Genomic DNA, 19,044 nt, shown 5'->3' on the forward strand with positions numbered 1-19,044 from the left:
AGAACAGCTTTTCTTTTCTTTCTTTATGACTTTTAAAAGACAATAGAATAAATTACAGGTGAGAAACCCTTAAAATACAGTCTTTATTAAACTGCTTAAGTATAGATTTTCCTGTCTAGAAGATTTTCTGCTTACATTTCACTTTCTGGGTAGTAATTACTGACAAACAAATGCCACATTGTAGTTGTGCTGCCTTTGCAGCAATAATAAATTTGATTTTCACTCTGTCTGCTGCTCAGTGATAATTTTCAGAAGTTATTTTTCAGCTACTCTTGTTCTACTTTGGCAGAAGATAATGTACCCACATTTCTTGTCAGAAAGTAGATTTTATTCAGAAGAAAGGAAAAAAAATGCATCCAGTGAACAACATTGGTAAAATAACAAAGAGGAAAAATACACAATACCAATAATTTTTCAGTGAGTAGTACCGTATAAATACATTTCAAAACCCTGTAACAATCACATTATATTTGATCTGTGCAAACAGTGCACACATTTTTAGCTTAAATTATCTTATGATTATTTCTTTTGATGATTTATTGTATCATAAGATCAATTCAGTCAGTATAATCAGTAAAGAAACACAGTACCTACAACACATCAAGGCTAAGAACATGGAAAAGCTATTCAAAATTTATGACTGAAAAATCTCACAAAGAATAAAATTCACTTCTTTTTTCAGGTTTGTGTTCTACTGAAATCCTTTAATACAAGATAAACTGTATTCAAAAGGAAAGTTCCTTTGTTGGTCTTGCTGCAACACATGAAGTTCTACTGCCAGTTAAAACTAAAACAAGACTGGGCATATATGTTAGAATTTAACACAAACTCTTTTTGAGATAATTAACTGTGTAAAGCATGAAACTATTTAGCCTATTGTTAACTGACAAGTGGTTGTGTATTTCTGAATGTCTGCGTTCCCTCTCAGTTCTTTGACATACCACTAATTTGATGCAAATACCCTCTTGAATGCCCCTGAAAAACAAATAAACCACCAGCAGCGACATAGCCAAATAGCCAGACACATTCACTATACTTAATATAAAAGATCATGTTTTAAATTTGGATGCTGGTGCTCATGTTTACACATAAAATTCATATTTGTATGCCTGGATGCTAGCTGAATAGCAAATATAGAACAGGAAACTCAAGTTTGCATATAGCTTTTCAGTGTATTATCAGTGATTTTAAATATAGTATAATATAGCTTATAGGCTATTATCTCTACAGTTAATTTTATGTTTCATATCCCCATAGCATTATACCTCCTTAGAGATTTACTGTATTGTGAACCATCAATAAAAGGCACTTGTGTAAGATGAAATCTCAGCTCCACTGAAGGTGAGACCAAAACTCACTGACTTCAACAGAACCAAAATTTTTTTATGTTTGTAAGCTAAACTTGCTAGCTTGCTACATTGCACTTGTTTGCACAGTGTACTTCGCTTCCCTCTACAGGAGACTTGATTATCAAGAGGAGTTGCTAGCACTGATCCAGCCACTTCGGTTGTACAGGTTTTTTATTATCTTGTACTACAGCGAAAGCATCACACATTACAAAAACATGCTCCATTTTCTGCACTTGCTTACTCTTTTTATTGGGAGTTCACTGTAAACGTCTTTTGATTTCCAGTGAGTTCTGATATATAAGTGCAAAGTGATTTTTATTATTATGATTCATCTGTTCATTTTACTTTGATTTGCTACTTGCTTATTCAGATGACAGCATCACTAATGATCTTTAGAACTAAATGTTGCTTCTACATGGATAAACATGGAAATGTTTGATTTCTATACTCTCATTTAGTCAAGTCTAGTGTAAAATATAGTACTTAGAAGAAAAAGATACTATCAAAATGGTGTGATAAGTATATATTTAATCTAGAAGTTATTTCCAACCAGTTTATCCTAAGTTTATAGGTCCATTTTAATGCCTAAATTACTACAGTGATGACAACATATCTTCAAACTAAACAGAAATTAAATCTTAACCTAAATGTTCTGAATATATTTTGAGCAACACTATACTATAAAGTAGACTCTTCTATGGTTTGTATCTCAGAGTGCTATATGTAACATATATAACATTGTTACTATTTTGCTATTAATATTAGCCAAAAAGTACTTACAAAATGGTCAAATAAATTTTAGGAAATGGTATTCTATCATTAGTACAATGTAGAAAAAGAAATTTCAGCAATAATGGTACATGACTGTACATGTCAGTGTAGCTAACACTATTGCAGTTGGAATGGCTGGTCAGCAATGTATTGTCTGCTCTGATGCCCACTTTTGATTTCCTGTTTTCACAACAGGATGTTATCACCAAAGGAAGCTTTTCTTTTCAGGATACTGTCCTCCCCAGAGTGGCAGTCTCTGGTGTTTAATAGACCAGAGCCAGAGTAAAACCTGTTCCCAGGGTTCGTTGTCCTCTGTATCCTTCATAGACCTGAACTGGCCTCTTTGGGTACAGCTAATTGAAGAACTGTTTTTACACGGACTGTTACAAATGTGGAAAGGAAGTGGAAAATCATAACCTTAACTTTAGCTCATATTCCCTGAATTTTAATTGCTCAGATAAATGGCAATATGAATGTCATATGAAGCAAGGGACGACAAAACCTTGAAATCCTAAAAATGGTTAGTTGTAGAAGAGGGTAACCAATAAACTTGTAATCAGCTTTAGTGACTTCTCTTGATTTCACAATTAGGAAGTCCGGAATAGATTTTGGTCTTCAATGAAGCTCTTACTTGCATAGAATTCTGCATCAGTCATTATCATAGATGCAATCTGAAATGGAAATAAAATGCAAAAATATTAGTGTTGTGTAGTACTTTGACTCAAGGACGAAGTTATTTGGGGTAATGGAATATAATTATTGTATTGTTTGAAATGTTCAACATACCGTCACCAATATCATCGTAAATCTCTCCATCACTGTAAGTTAAAAAAAGAAAAATAATGTATTGAAAATTGACACATCAAACATATATTACTATTTGCATGAAGATACAAAATAGTGTAGCAGTATGGTGCAGACATGCTGTGAAGTAATTCATTTGCTAATTAGGAAAGTGCAACCTTTGTGGTAACAGAACAGTGTTGAGCAAGATGGTCAGGTCAAAGGATTTTCAGTGAAGGGTAAAGCTGGATACATTTCTTTCTATCGTGAAAGGCTTGCTTTATTAAAAGGTTGGGGTTTTTAATTAAGTTTGTGAGTAGCTGTTTAACAAACTCATAGATATAGTCCCATAAAAAATGAAATATTTACTGATTTTTTTAAATGAAAACCAAAAAAGATGAGTAAAAAAAAAAATCAGTATGCCCTTGAAATTCTTATTTGTTTCTGTACTTGGCAATGCCATAATGGTTTTGGAGGAGCAGCTTTTTAGATAATGGATTTAGGTAATGTCTATAAATGATATGTGCTCCGTGCATAGGAATTTTCAAAATAAGTCGCTTAGATACCTAAACAGGCCCATGGAAGCCAATAAAGCTATTTATATACATAAGTTAAAAGTGTGTATAAGTGATTGCTGGCTTCAATTCTAAAAGTGACATCTGATTTGATATTTAAGGGTCTAACATAAAGCCCATTGAAGGAAATGGAAAGGCTTTGTCTGACGGGAGTTTTAGATTAGAACCTAAATGCTAAACTCCACGCAATTATTTGGAGCAGCACTAAGCCAAATCTGCTCAATCCCAGTAAGACTGAAATAAAAATAAACCTAAAGAAAAATTGGTCCATTTTAGTTAAACATTTGAAATTGGCATCAATAGACTTAATCAAATTAATGTGCAGTTCAGTAATAGATTCTAGTGCCAATAATGCTTAATTTATGTAATTTTTCATGGTTTTAAACCAGAATTTTTGGCTAAGCAATGAGGAATGGGGCCCTGGAAAATTTCCAGCATGGATGTATGTGACTAATTCATGAGAATTCTAAACTCCATAAAAATAATTCAATTTGCATGGCTGGAATGACATACTAAAATAATTACATTTCACTTTTATTTAACAAACAGTTTAGAACAAAATTGAGTGTTATAACAAATTTTTCAAAAAGACCACTTTGTACTTACTTCTCAACTAAATTGCTTCTCAGAACATAGCCATCTGCAAAATTGAAATATATATGTATTTAAGTTATATTTAAATATTCATGTTATTTCTTCTGTTGCTAGCACTAATGAAATGCAGTTTTTGTCTTTTAAATATTTCAGATGGAAAGACATAATAGATGTATAACAATATACAATGGATATGTCCAGGTTTAGTTTTAATTATTGTTATCTGCTCGTATAGTGTAACACGGTGCCTTAGCTAGGAAATCAGAATACTATAGTAGCTCCAAGACCAGTTAGATGTCTGCTGTGCCAGGTACTTTACATATTCATAAAATGTAATTTCTCTTTTTTTGTTGCAATAGTTTCTGTTGTGTACAAAAGCAGTGCTGAAAGGTTATGCAAGATTAGGTTTTCATCTTATATTTTAGTTTCCTGGTTGCATGAGAGAGGTTTGAAACAACAGGTATTAACACAAAATATAGTACAGTTTACAAACTATAGCACAAAAATATGGTATACTAATGACCACATATTAATATTTATAATAATAAATAACAGAAATAGGTATAGTTTCCTATGGGGCCAAAAATGTCTTTCAAGATGTATACACCAATTAATTATCATTAACTGTAATTGTTTAAAAATTTTTAACTGTATCATATTAATAAGAACTGTTTCTACAGATAATGGAAATACCTTAGAAAGGCTATGCACTAGTGGATTATTCTATTACTTTGTTGCATTACTAATGAAATCAGATAAAACTACACATATTCTCCTTCAATATATTTAATCTCTTGAAAAAAATTGCTTGCTGTCTTCGGTAAAAGATACCTACTGAAATACTTGTCATTTGGTATAACATATACAAGCAAAGAGAAAGCCTTAACAATAATTACATATTTGTAGATAAACATTAGCATGTTGGTAAAAAATTAGGACAGTTCTAAAGGAGAAATGTGATCTTGTGTTGTATCTGAAATTACTATAGAAGTTTCCTTCTTTTACTCATTAGAAGGCTTAAATGGTCACACTAAAATGACAGTTTTTTAGTAATTCATACACAAGTCATAGATTTTAGAATAAATTTATTAGCTTGACTTGTAAAGTTCCTCAAATTCTTGGAGCTGCTACTGCTCCATGCACTTAGAGGAACCATTATATAGTACAGAAAGTAGCAGTTTTCTGCTAGTATTTCTGGTGGCGATCCTTCAGGTCATTCTAGCTGAATCCCCAGATCTTACTGTTTTACCTAAAGGAATTATTTCCTCCTTCACATGAATTTTTCTTTTCTGATACACAAGACATGAAAGTATCTTTTCTTTTTTTTAAATGCACAATAATGTCCAGCTAAAGAATCTCATATTTTGTGTTAAGCCTTTTTTATATCCAAGCTCTAATTTTATTCTAACTGAAATTGCCCTTTTCAAGATCTGTAAGTTTACTAGTAGGTGAAACCTTTTCTTGTAAATTGGCATCAGTCACAATGAGCTAGCACTGTTCCCAAAAGCTGCTGAATGTTCAGTCTTCAACTGGCCAATGTTTTGATATTTAAAAATGCCCTATGATTCCTACATGGAATATTGGAAGAGTTATCTGGCAAGACTAATACCCCAAATAGTCCTGCAAATAGTAATAAGTAACTAATTCTTATATACAGATTGTCTTAATAAATAAACTTTTGCATAATTCATTTTAACTTGACGTATTTCCATCTTAAAAAAGGTAGATATGAGATATTGCTGTAAATCTCAAATGTAAATAATTTTTTTCCCAGAATATGCCATATTAATTGCTATATATAAAGTAGATTAGTGATTTGCTCTGTGAAGGCCATAATACGTTAAAAACACTGCATTTTTAAAGAAAACATCTATCTTGTACTACAGCTGAAGGTTGCCTAAAAAGGCATTAATTTCATGTGATAATATTTTATTTGACACTAATCTGCTTTACCTTCTGTTTAAGACTTAACAGTTACATGAATGAAAAAATAGTTCTCCGCATTTAGTATTTGATTGCAGCTATGTAAGGTAAGATTTGCTTCATTTGTCTGTATTTATATCTTCAGGGTCATGTAGATTTGATACTTACATAAATTCTATTATAACTTTTGCCTACTAAAAATGTTAAACTGCAGGTAATTTTCATTAGTCAAAGAACCCAGTGCTGAGGATTTTCAGTCACCTGCATATTCTCTCAGACTGATTCCAAGTCGGTACACATAGGGAAAGCTCTGTCTATTCAGGATATTCTTAGCCTGGTTGTCTTTCCACAGGTTTTGTTGCCTGGGATAAAGGCATGGAAATCAATTTTTTTTTAAAGATGGGATCTTTTAGAATTCTCTTTAAGCAGAGCCCATCCAATAATTTCCAGGACTCCTGAAATCTCACTGGGAATCATTTAATATCATTTCGCTAATCTAATCTTCTCTGTTTCTTCTTTTAATTTTTCTACGTGAAATACATGAAAGCAAAATTTCTTTGCTTACAGTCACGGCGTAAAAACACAGTGTGCTTGCAAGCCAGACCTGCGTGTGCCAATCCTTCTACTGCTGCAAAGCATAATCTAGGTTCTTCTAACAGTTCCTAGCCCCTAAATATGTGGGACATACAGCCCCTGCTGATCTCACACTCTTTCAAACTTACTAATCCAAAATTACACATCCAAAGTTTCAGTTTCTAACTAGTTTATTCATATTCATGTGGCTTCCATAATAGGGAACAAGGCAGTAGCTCAGCACTCTCCATCTTGATTACTTAGCACCACTGAAAGCTATGACACGTCAGGCCAGCTGCCCTCTGACAGTGTCAAGGAAGCTTGGAGAGGACACAGTTTACATTTTCAGGCACTGAAGTCCATTTATATCCTAACGTTTAAGCAAAATCTATGGAAGTGAAGGTTTTTGTGTATTTCAAAAGGTATGTGGGTCATACCAAGGCAACAGTAAGAAGGAGTTTGAGAAGGTAAATGAGAATCAGGTTCCTTGTTTCACTTTTGAAATTTCAAATAATTTCATAACAATTAAAATAAGTGATAGTAGAATACCTTCCTAAGATCATCAGCCCTTGCTTAAAAAGGTGGGAAGACATTATAATATAATTTGTAATTTTAGTAACTGCTGGTAGAGGCATGAAGCTATGGAAGTACTTCATAAGTTAATGATCAAATGGAAGAATTCATGTGCAAGAAAGTAACAAAACCATCTTTAATTATTGATTTTCAGTCTAGCTGGCCTTCAAAAGGTAAAATTACAGCTTCAAGGTATGACGAACTAGAGCAACTAGAGCAAATAACCCAAACTGTCAGGCACTTAACTAAAGTAGGATTCACACTTCACTAATTAATGTGAAAATTGACAGAGACCTATTCAGAGGTTTTCAGGGAGGATATTTTTATTTGTTTTGCTCTTTTATGCATAGCAAAGCAGTAGCTCCTGTCACTATTTGAGAGGTTTTGAAGACTGTGTGAGGAAAACAGCCCAACATGAACTACTTTCTACTTTGTTCTTAGCTTGATTCAAAAAATGCAGCATTGAAAGCTGTTCTTTGGGAAGTAGCTACACTAGTGCAATACATATTTTGAAAAACATATCTGTTGTTATGCAAGAAATTCTTTCTCACCCTGCAGGCCTGCCAGGAAGAAGGCTATACTCCAGACTGTTAACAGTTGAGTACAGAAGGGAAAAAAATAGAAGGAAAGTGACTGAATCCCCTTCAGAGGTTTATAGCAATGGACTGTCTTCTACATAGGTCAGAGGTAAAAAGTAAAGGGGAGCAGAAGGATGCTGCTACTTTGAACGTAGTCTGTTCCTACACAAAGTGAATTTTCATTAGGAGATTTTTGAAAAATATTTTAAGAGAAGCACATTAAGAAATCAAAACCAACAGTAGATGGTCCAGACTTCTCCAAAAATGCAAAAACTTCTGCCAATGAACACCCTGGCCAAGGGTTTCAAAGAAACACTGAAAGGTCTTGTGCAGCTCCCAGAAAAAGCAGGCATGCCAAGGAGGACATATGCCTTGGATCAGCAGGGGGCTGGGGGGAAGACTCCTAAGCAGTTTCCCCTGCCAGCCTATTGAAAAGATTAAATACCATCTCTGGCAATCCAAAGCGGGAATATTGTTATTGATTTTCCCTTGGCTGCAATCAATGGGCAAGTGCTTCCCAGAGGTGCAGCAAGGATTTTACTTTTACTAGATTCTGTGCCGTATCATAGCTATACTCTTTTTGGCAAATAGAGGGAGACAGAAGCAACAAAACATCTGCTAATCTTAGTTGATGCAAAGCAAGATTTAAATAACTAAATTGTCCTTTTTCTCACATTTGGTATGTCTTCACTATTGGAGCTTTAATTTTTTTAAGGCAAGCTGCTCTTAAAACACAATAATAAAATAACAACAATCTACCTCTTGCAAACCACCAAGCAACGAAAAAGAGAAGTATTAGTCTCTGCTTTAATATGACAGGGAAGAGGGTTTTTTACATGTCCTGACTCAATCATTCTCTGACAATTTGATTTGTACTACAGCTTTTTAATAAAACTTACATTTTCCTTCTTCATTCCTGCACAGGACCTTGGTGTCATCTGTACTTTCTATAATTTCCAGAGACTCCCCTGGTTTAACTTGTAAGTCTTTAGGTCCCCATCTCCTCTGGGGCAAATCCTGGACTGTGGTCGTAGAGTATAGAACTTTAATTTCACCTTCAAACTGCAAAAATAAAATAAAGAGATCCTGGTTAAAAACCATCAATGTAAAGCTTATGATCATGCATTTTTTAGACCAATATATTCACATTTATTATAAATTTTTGAAAATTAGGCAAGTTTATGCAATGTACTACGTGCCCATGCTTGCCATTTGGATTTACAAATGCTCAAATCAGTATTTCTACAAGTAGTAATACTTTACCTTTCAAAGGCAAAATAATGGATCATTTACAAACTAGGGGATACAAATTAGAGGACAACATACAGATATTTTAATCTTTATATTTTATGTGAACAAAACTTAGTTTGAACAGAACTTACTTTGAACTTTTTTCTGAACTCTTTCTCTTCTCTTTCCATCTTTTTAAGCTTTTGTGCATCTTTTTCATCTGATTTATGTTTTCCAAGGCTTGCTGATTTTGATGAACTAAACCAAGAGGTTACAGATAAAAACAAAATTAGGAACACATCCAAGGTATTGACAACCTTTCTGATAGCTTTAGTGAAAATGCATTTGCCTTCATGTGTCGTTAGTATGTTTTTGCTGCTCTACAAAACTAATATGGATAATACAATACAGATTTGTTTTCAAAAGAAATAAAAAGCTGGAGTTGTCTTTCCTACTTTTTTCTTTTAATGAGTTCTGATGTTAATATATCTATCACATAAGTGAATGTGGAAAATTACTCAAAGTATCTAGCTGCTACAGTAATGAGAACACATCTACCAAAAATCGTTTAGGTAAATGATACCCATTATTTTAGAATCTCTAGGCAAGGAGCAATTTTTGTGAAGTCTGTGTATGTTTGAGCAATAGACTGAGTAACACACGTCCCACTGTGGAGGCAACTGGAACATGTTAGTCTTTCGTACAGCAGCTGTGTTAGTGCTATTCACATAGAAGACCTTGCTACACCAGGGAATCTGCATTACATGACCCATTTCAAGTTCTGTTGTTTTTTCCACATCCCTGATACTGTTGGCTTGTGCCAATGAGTGCGGAAAGGTTTCATGCCATAACTGCCCTTCTTGATGCTGTACCTGGGAATTTAAAGTCTGACTCTACTTTTTGATCCTTCCTGATCTCTGTAGGAGTTGTAGATGACAGTTTCACTGGTGATGAATGTATGTGTGTGTGTGAACTAACCTAGATTTGGTTAGGAGGACCACGTCTTTTCCTTTGGATATATAGTTCAAAGAGCTCTCTCTTTTTTAATGCCTCCAGACTAGATTATTGTAGTGCATTCTGTAGCTCCACCTGAGTGGCGTTAGTGACAACAGAATGTGACATGTTATAGTCATCTTCACAGATGTGAATGAAGTACCTTTAGGCCATGCATTTATTTCTACCTCTTGTCCATCAGGGACTGAATTTATTGGAATTCAAAACATGCTTATTTATTCTATAGTCTAATTATTATTTCAACCTGAAGTGGAGGCAGGGAGCATTCAACTGCCATTGTCAACAGTAGGGTTAGGAGAACTACAAAACCTGACACCACCAAATAAAGCATACATTAGTAGCAATCTGCATCTAGTAAATACTTTGAAAATGTTTCACAGTGTATTACAGATTTCTAATCAGGGGAATAATTCCCATTTTCACATACTTGAGTTCAGGCGGTGGAGGAGGGAAGTCTGAAGAATCTACGTCATCATAAACATCATTGTCTCCACAATCTGAAACAATAGTGTTTAAAAGAATGGAAAATTATTATGCGACCCTTGAGTAGTGAATACATTGTGTTACAATCCACAGCAGTGTAGCTAAGTTGACACGAAATTGTGGCAACTACTGTAGCTGTTTATCGTCTATAGTAGCTGTGGGTTCTCTGTTTTACACAATGTACTGTGCAAAACAAACACCAGCCAACCTTTTCAGAATGAGACTCTTTATTAATAATAATAGGTATTCACTGATATTTTAATCTTCTTAAGCTGAAGCAAGTTTTAGCACATGTTGGCTAATGCAGTAGCCTTTAGTCTTCATTTTAATTAGTCCATTTCCTACTGTGTTGCATTAAAGTGTATTTTTGGGGTTTGATGTTAACTTACACTCAGGCACTTCTATAGGACTCTGGTCAATGCAACGTTGCTTAGAAGTGGATATGAATCACCTGTATGTTAGTTTTTAGGCCATCTTGCAATGCCAAAGCAGTGAAAAGAATTCATACCCCAAGAATATACTTAATGTCAAATAAAATGAACTAGTGGAAATCTCACATAGAAAAATCATGACTTCTTAAAAAAATACATTAAATTGTGTTCTAGAGAGTTTGCAATGTATTTGTATCTCATTGTAGCCAAATCAGTTACAGTATTTGAAATGTGTTTGCTGGAACTGGGTAAGCAATGGGAAATCCTGTTTCCTTCCTTGGATGTATTTTTGTGACTAGCATGATACAGAGTAATGTATGCAGAAAAAAGGATCAGGAATCAATATGGAGACTGAACAATAGGCTATTAATTACCTTTTCCAAACTGCTTTGTTGAAGGAGACATGCTGGAAAGAAAAGATGCTCATTAAGTATTTATATCACATTAATAGGCTTTCGCATCATTTAAATCATTTAAAAAACTTGGAACACAAGGGCTCCAAGTAATCTCCAGACATTTTTAAGCTCTGCTGACACCAGCAATACTCATGGTCTAAATGTATTTTTAACACTGAATCAAAGTAAACCAGTTCAGAACTGAATGAGAGAAGATGATGGTGAAAACAGCAGTTGCTGATCCAACCTCTAGGCAAGATGGGTAGAAGACAAGCTGTGCATTTTTCTGTTTCGCATCTTATTCCTAAAATTTGGATTAATGGGACTAGATTTACCAGTTTATCTCAGCTACATTGTACTGATGAGCAAAGTACATTTTAACTGAGGATACAGCAAACTTACATCACCAAAGTGGCACAAAGATGATGGATTATTTTGGTGCTCTTCACCAAAAAAATTTTTTGGTGTATTTTAATTACCAGACTTATGCAACAAATACAGCTTCTTAAGAGAGTAATTATATTATGCAGGTGAAAAGAAAGGAGGTCAGTATTTTTGCAGAAAAGTATCATCCTGAGCTGCAATTTGGTATATGATTCATTAGGCTGCGGTGAGAACATGTTAGTGGCATGTGATCAATGCTTTAGTAGAATTAGTTAACGTGCACTGTGATTTCCTGGCAGACTCTTACAACGTAGCTCCATTATCTTCTGCCCCATTGACTTTGGTTGTTTTTTCTCGTATACTTTTCTTTTTGTCATCTTTGACCTTTAGCCTCTTCAAGATTCCCCAGGACCAGATACCATTCTTATCTTCATCCTGTGATACAGACCTTTGGAGTACGTATGCAATTATCACAGTGTAAAATGTAACATTCTTTTTAAAAGGTCCAGTTTAAGTTCTCCATTGATGCACATAATTCTCATTAATGCCAACAATGTATGTACTGCAAGGTGAGGACACTTACTTACCCAAATGCTAAACACTAAAATGCTAAACTAGAAATAAGTAGATTAGGTCATTTGTAGATATTGAGATATATTTGTAGGTATAGATATTAATCTGGTGGTTTACTGTTTTCACATTGTTACTCAGCAAGCTAACATTTTAGTTTGTTAATTTCATTTCAGAGCTATTCTGTCTAGTTGGGGATTTGGGGATTTTCATGACTGCAGCTGCTTTTGCTGACATAGCAAAATTAATTACAGAACAAAACTTCTCCAAAAGACCAAAGTGCCTTTTTTTTTTAGCTTCATGAATCCATCCTGATGTATATCCACTTGCTGATCATCCTAATACTTGCTAATTATTATGCCTAAGTCAAAAGTACTAAAAACTGAAATGAAAACACTCTGTTAAAAAAGCAAATTATTTAAATAATATAAAAACTTACCTAGTTACAGCATCTTCATCATCAATCCCATCATAAATTTCTTGATCAGCAGGAGGAGGTGGGAACATCTCTTTAACAGATCAGACAGTGAATTAATGCATTTATATTTAAGGCTGCTGAATAGGGCATTCATTACTGGCCTCTTAAGTATGTCAGATTTGTGTGCAGTTTGTGCAATTTCCTTGCAAATGGAATCTTTCTGTAAACCAGCACAGCCTATTTATTAAAACAGTGATTTCAAATTATGCCAGTTGGGAACGCCATCCACAGCATTTAAATGTGTCACTGCCAATCACAAGAGCATGAATACTGAAAACAAATGCATTTACACTGTATTCGATGAAATTCTAAACGGCTGATTTTGCCCCAGTCATTATGAAGACTGATGACTTTTAAATTTTTGTGTGTGATTTGAGTGATGATTGAAGATGTCAGACTGACGCTTTCAGCAAATGACATCTTGTTTTCATCCGCAGAAGCCAGAGGCAAGTGCAACATAAGCTCCCCATTTTGGTCTCGGTTCTGACCTTTGAGCCCCACCTCCTTCAGAGCAGCGTTAGCTAAGTTTCCATGTCCAATTCTAGCCACTGGTCAGAGTAATCACTGAAATCTGTACTTAGTTGGCAGCAGCTTCATTCAGCACTGCCAAGGGATGCTTCTGCCATGACTAGTATCTAAACTCTAAGCTGAGAAGATGAGCTATGCTCTTGTGATCAACAGAGAATGCTACGTAAATATATGTGCTACCAAAGGAGAAACTGGGATTGAATGTGTGTTCTTGACAGTGTGAAACTGCTGCAGTCACACTGGTTAAGATGCCAGAGTACTGCTGAAACTGAAGTTCCCCTTAACTCTGTCAGCAAAACGCAGCTTTAATTGGTACTATTACTGGCTATTTCAGAACTGGATTTCTCCTGCACAAAACCTCTTGGTCATGTTAATATTTTGCCTATTATATCTGTGCTGTTTTGTGGGATGATTTGCCTTCGCACAAAAAAATAAGTTTTGTCATCTTCTGGCATGCTTCTGATTCACAGTATTTGAAGACAAAATTTCTTTCTCGCCCAAGTTCCCGTAGGTGGAAAGAAAGTTAATTTGGCCACCGTACCTACTTGTTTGTTGCCTGTTAGCTAACATTTAGCATGCTTCTGATAATTACTGCATTATTTGGAAGTTTCAGCGGTCTGAATTTGAAGGTAAGCATTACACAGAAACAACACTCCCCGAAAAGTATATGTAGAACTTACTTCCGGCTCCACTTTGACCACCACTCTGACTGGAAAAGCAAACAAGAGGCGTTTTAGAGAAAAACAGTCATCCTTTGGAAAAAGAAAACACTGTGATCACCCATCACTTTTGTAGTTATTAGTTCTAAACCTTTTGGCTTTGGCGCTCATCTACGTTGCCAGCTGAGCGCTATGAATTTTACACTAGAAGCTCAGGCACATGTTTGTGTGTTCTATATGGACAAAAACTAAATGCGCCAGTTCTTTTTTTCTCTGTTTTCACCACACTCGCACCGATTTCTTACAGTCAAATAGTAGTTGTGTTCCCACTAATGCTAAAGAAAACATGTCATCTAATTCGTAAGTGAACTAGCTTTTAGATGAGGAGAGATTAACTTTTAGTAGATTCAGGTAAAGCAGGAAAAAATACTCCACTTTTTTTTCCTTGGAAATAATTCATTACAAATCAGAAAGGAGTATTTACAAATATCATTCACAGTGATTTAAAGGATTATAGGAGAGAGAGTTATCAATACCATCTTTAGTTAACGTAAACATAAAGGACAGTGTTTTGTAACTAACGCTGTGAAGTAAATTCTCTGTTTGCATAAATCAATCCAGATATTTCAAGCCAACGAAGATGCACATTTTCATACAAGCAGAACATTCGGTCCTAATTGTTAGTAATTGTTAGCAACTGTTAGCAGCTTCCAATAAAGTGTCATTTTCAAGGAAATGCAAACTGATGTCTACAGCCATAATGATTTACTATATTTAGAATAAACTTTATATTCCTGTTGATATCTTAACTAATGTAAAAAATATGACTTAGGATCATAGGATAATTTGTTTTGGAAGGGATCTCAGGAGGTCATGTAGTCAAACTTGATGGGAATAAAAATATAATCTGACTGAACACTAGAGAGTGCATCCACACCCTTTAGATTCATCCCTTATGAGGGGATATTCTTGAGATGAAATGGTGTCCAAATTAATTCATTGCTCAACTAGCTTTCATTGGATGATGCTTTCAACCTCCAACTGCATGTTTCTAACATTTCAAGGATTCCATATTAGCTCAGTGTTCTAACAGTAATTAAAAAAAACCTGATAGGTTCACAGTAGCTGAAAGAAATACTGAAATACAACAGCCCTAGTCACTTATTAATTTTGGAATATTAACAATAGTACTGATAATGAGATACTACTATTTGGTCAAGAGGCTTTTTTTAGTATGGCATTCTTACAGTGGTTTCAAAACATGTTGATGTATGTCAGACCTTCCAACAATTCATGCTCATGAGCTGAACAGAATGCTATTAATCACTAGAGAAGATAAAAATGTCAAAATACAGCTTAAAGGATTTAACAAATCTGAGCCATTCATTCATCCTTCCAAGTTCCTTACACTGTTGTTTTAATGTGCAACAGTGTAAGTATTCTTGTTTGCTTTTGAATTCAATAAATTTTCTAAATTCCTTGCATTGAGGTGGTTAATTGTAATGCTTGCCACAGTGAAAAGGATTGGCCAAAGATAGTTCTGCAACGAACTACCTAATGCTCAGATTACCTAAAACCTAGAACAACTGAAGCAACTCTTCTGGCTAGGTTATGTTGATATGAGAGCAATGTGCAGGGAGGAAAACTGATATTGAGCAAACTGGAAAAATATCAGATGCAAAACTATATTGGTTGCTTCAGGAATGTCAGCCTGAAGACAGATCTTGCCAAGTGCTGTGTCTAGAGCTCATGGGGATGTTCTAGCAGCTGAAGATCAGCTGCACCCAGCAGCCCCCCAGCTGTGTTTCCTTTATTCCAGCCAGGCCTCTAAGTTAAGGTGGTGGGAAGCAGTAAAAGCAGGTGTAACGGCTGAGTGTTTCAAGATGATTGTCCTACACATTGAAATCCTCTACACCCATATGCAGATCTCTTATCTGAATCCTGGGGTATGTGTTTCTGCGCACCAAGACATGCAATGGAGAATGAGCACTGGCTGGTTGCATCACATTACAGAAGCAGACTTTTATGTGAGGTCAGGTAACAGAGGTACCACCCTCATGTTGGGTCATGTGATAACCTTGACTTTTGTCGCAAGATCACTAGGATATTTCCCTGCCAGTGAATTTGATATGCTGCTGGAGATGGCACTTCTCTAGCTGCAGATCTATTTGACGTGAAAAATATGACACATTGAAGTAGAGAGTCTGCAATGTAGCACGGCATTGCAAATACATGTGAGACTGTGCCATAGAGGAAAAGCTTCTGATGAAGTCAAAAAAGTATAGCTCATACACATCTCATGGGATTTTATAGGCCTTATTTTCAGGACTAAACAAACACATTAGCCACACCCTCTTCTGAAGGGCCATCCTTCCAGACATCCCTTCTCCAAAAGGAGAGAGGTACTAAGATGCATAGTTTGAGAGCAATGAGGGTGATCAGGAGTTCCCCAGTGGAGTGAGTGTTTCCATTGCTTTTAGAAAAGGCAGTATGTGACTTCAAAAGACAGGACAAGAAAACAGAGGGATGGAAGAGAATTGGACTTCCTGCAGGTGATGTGTAATCCTGCATGTTTTGCATTTTGTTCTCTTTTAGACTGCAGTGCTGTAGGTCTTCTTCCAATAGTATGGATGCCTCCTGACTATAAGTACTTACAGATGCTGGATTACAGAATCCATTCTTGTTCCGCTGACTACTTCAGTTTGAATAGCTCAGTTACATGTTTCTGATATGAATGGCTGTTCTTCTGTGACAAGAGTCTGCTTTGCTGTTGTAAAACTTCCCCTGTCTAGTCTGACTGGGGTGAATCATTGGTTCCTTTTCATGCATTCCTTATACATACCTGCTAATACTGTCCTGCTCTCCAACATCATCATACACCTCTTGGTCGCTCTCTGGATGTTTCACAGCAGTTCTGGTAGATGGCTGTTGCTTTCTTCTTAAAGAATCGTAATCAATCTCCACCATGGTTGTTTTAATGTATCCATCTAAATGAATGAAATCATGTAATCAGGCAGAGACAGTTTTAAAGCTCATGGTAAAGGGATGAGTTTAACAGAAGGTTCAGAATCAGTGATTGAATTGTTTTGTACCATCTTTGAAAACTTTCAAAGAAAGGGCTCATTCCAAGCAGCCTCAGCTTGAGTGTCCGTCTACACTAACACAAATCTCAGATCTATCTCAGATCTCCCCCCAAACTCTCCTCAGCTGGTGTCAAGTTAACATCACCTTTATTTGCTTCTCAGCTACAGCAGAAGAATTTTCTGTGCAGACCCCAGGAACCATGGGCCAGCTCCCTTTCTCAGATAACCTTGGGACCACTGCAGTCTCATGGCATATTTTAGGGCAGTCCATGACATAAAGGTTCCAACAGGTCATTAGGAGGGAGAGACACTTCATTTGCATTGATTTTGCTTCAGGTTGGTAGACACGCTACAGCTGCATTACTATCCTCTTGTCCATAGGTCTTCGCTAAAAAGATCTGGTTATACCCCTGGGTGCAATGGCTCATGAGAAATTTACAGTAGAGCAGTTGGCCTGAGATTGGGAACTCTGTCTCTGCTGATGGGAATTTTAGACAGGCATACTGCTTGTTCAGAAGAGAGCATGAATGGATTTTCTCGAAGGTGAAAGATGCTCATGCATTTCTTGAAAATGGAAAATCCCCCATTCCGCTGCTTGTGAATGAACCCAGTTATTAGTGTGCTTCCCCCCAAATCTGTAACACATTGATTTTTTTTCTTTTATTTAAATGATCAGGATGGATTTTCCTCTGTTGTTTGGTCTTCTTCACAGACCATTGCTGGCCTGTGAACATTGAAGGCTGAAGCACTGGTGAAGCAAATCGGGCTGTACCGTTAATACTTGTCAGTGAGAAGCCTTGTACAGCTTGCAGTTTTGCTGAGGGAGGAATCAGTTTATGAAAAGTAAATTAATTAAAGGTAAATTAATTAGTTGACCACACATGCTCAAGAAAATACCCTTCTCCCAGTCCTCTCCAAGATCTGTTTTCCTATATACAAAATGATCCATGCAAAAGACCTATTTACAAAAGTTAAAAGTATCACAGAAAAGCTGATAGTAGAACTTACCTCTTGAGATCATCCTGGCCAATCTCCCTACCCAAGCAGGACCCACTAAAGCAGGTTGCCCAGGACCACGTCCCATCAGGTTTTGAAGATCTCCATGGATGGAGGCTCCACCACCTCTTTGGACAACCTGTTCCCTTGCTTGGTCACCCTCACAGTAAAAAAGCGTTTCCTGAGGTTCAGACAGAATTTCATGTGTTTCAGTCTGTGCCCGTTGCCTCTTGCACTGTCGCTGGGCACCACTGGAAAGAGCCTGGCTCCATCTTCTTTACACCCTCTCATCAGATATTTATGAACAATTATAAGATCCCCCCTGAGACTTTCCTTCACCAGGCTGAACAGTCACAGCTCTCTCAGTCTCTCTTCGTATGAGACACGCTCTAGTTCCTTAATGTCCTTTCACATGCAGTACTACAAAGTGCTCAGCTGGTATTGTGCAGTTCTACACGTGTGAACTGTCTTACTGAACTTACTGTCATTTTAGTCTCCTCAAAAATCAAGCAAGTGCTTTTAATAATTTTCATTGATTTTATGGATCAGTCTTCTAATGTCTTTGCTATAATGCAGGAGCCAGATCATCAACCCATTATCGTGCTCATAGATCCACTGATGGTATTTATACAATTAAAGAAACAGCTTCGATTTCAGACAAAATAATCCATTAGAAATTTCCATTAGAGAAGTTCTTATTTCAGACAAAATAATCCATTAGAAATCCATTAGAAACTTCCCACAGGAATAGGAACAAGACAAACACTTAAAACAGGACCTTGTATTCTCTGCTTCTATTTTAGGAACACCCATGTTATTTTTAATACAAAGACATGAAAAAACGCGATCCTTGTTACTTGCGCGGATCTAAGTTCTGATGCTATTTGAAGGCTGACATGGAATTACCTCTCAATAGGTCCATGAAGATCCCACCATGTTGTTCCTAACTTATTCTAGTGCCTGTAGGTGTTACATTATGTTGCACAATAACTTCCTACCACGAACTAAGCCTCACATGCCAGCTAAGGACAGGAGGGTGAGCTGTGGTAATTAATTACTTTGGTGGCCAGTGAC

At 36.1% G+C, this 19,044-nt stretch overlaps 1 protein-coding gene across 1 annotated transcript in view; it reads right to left on the reverse strand.

Moving 5' to 3' along the window:
• Positions 1-287: 287 nt before the first annotated feature.
• FYB1 (FYN binding protein 1) overlaps positions 288-19,044 on the reverse strand; it is a 43,363-nt gene continuing 24,606 nt past the window's right edge. Inside the window, 11 exon segments of the mRNA XM_059833678.1 lie at positions 288-2,791; positions 2,907-2,938; positions 4,085-4,118; positions 8,619-8,781; positions 9,102-9,218; positions 10,396-10,460; positions 11,252-11,283; positions 11,964-12,104; positions 12,666-12,735; positions 13,913-13,941; positions 16,734-16,878. Coding sequence (XP_059689661.1) covers positions 2,769-2,791; positions 2,907-2,938; positions 4,085-4,118; positions 8,619-8,781; positions 9,102-9,218; positions 10,396-10,460; positions 11,252-11,283; positions 11,964-12,104; positions 12,666-12,735; positions 13,913-13,941; positions 16,734-16,878 — 851 coding nt within the window. The 3' untranslated portion in view covers positions 288-2,768.

Source organism: Gavia stellata, chromosome Z, assembly GCF_030936135.1.
Source record: "Gavia stellata isolate bGavSte3 chromosome Z, bGavSte3.hap2, whole genome shotgun sequence".
NCBI lineage: Eukaryota > Metazoa > Chordata > Aves > Gaviiformes > Gaviidae > Gavia > Gavia stellata.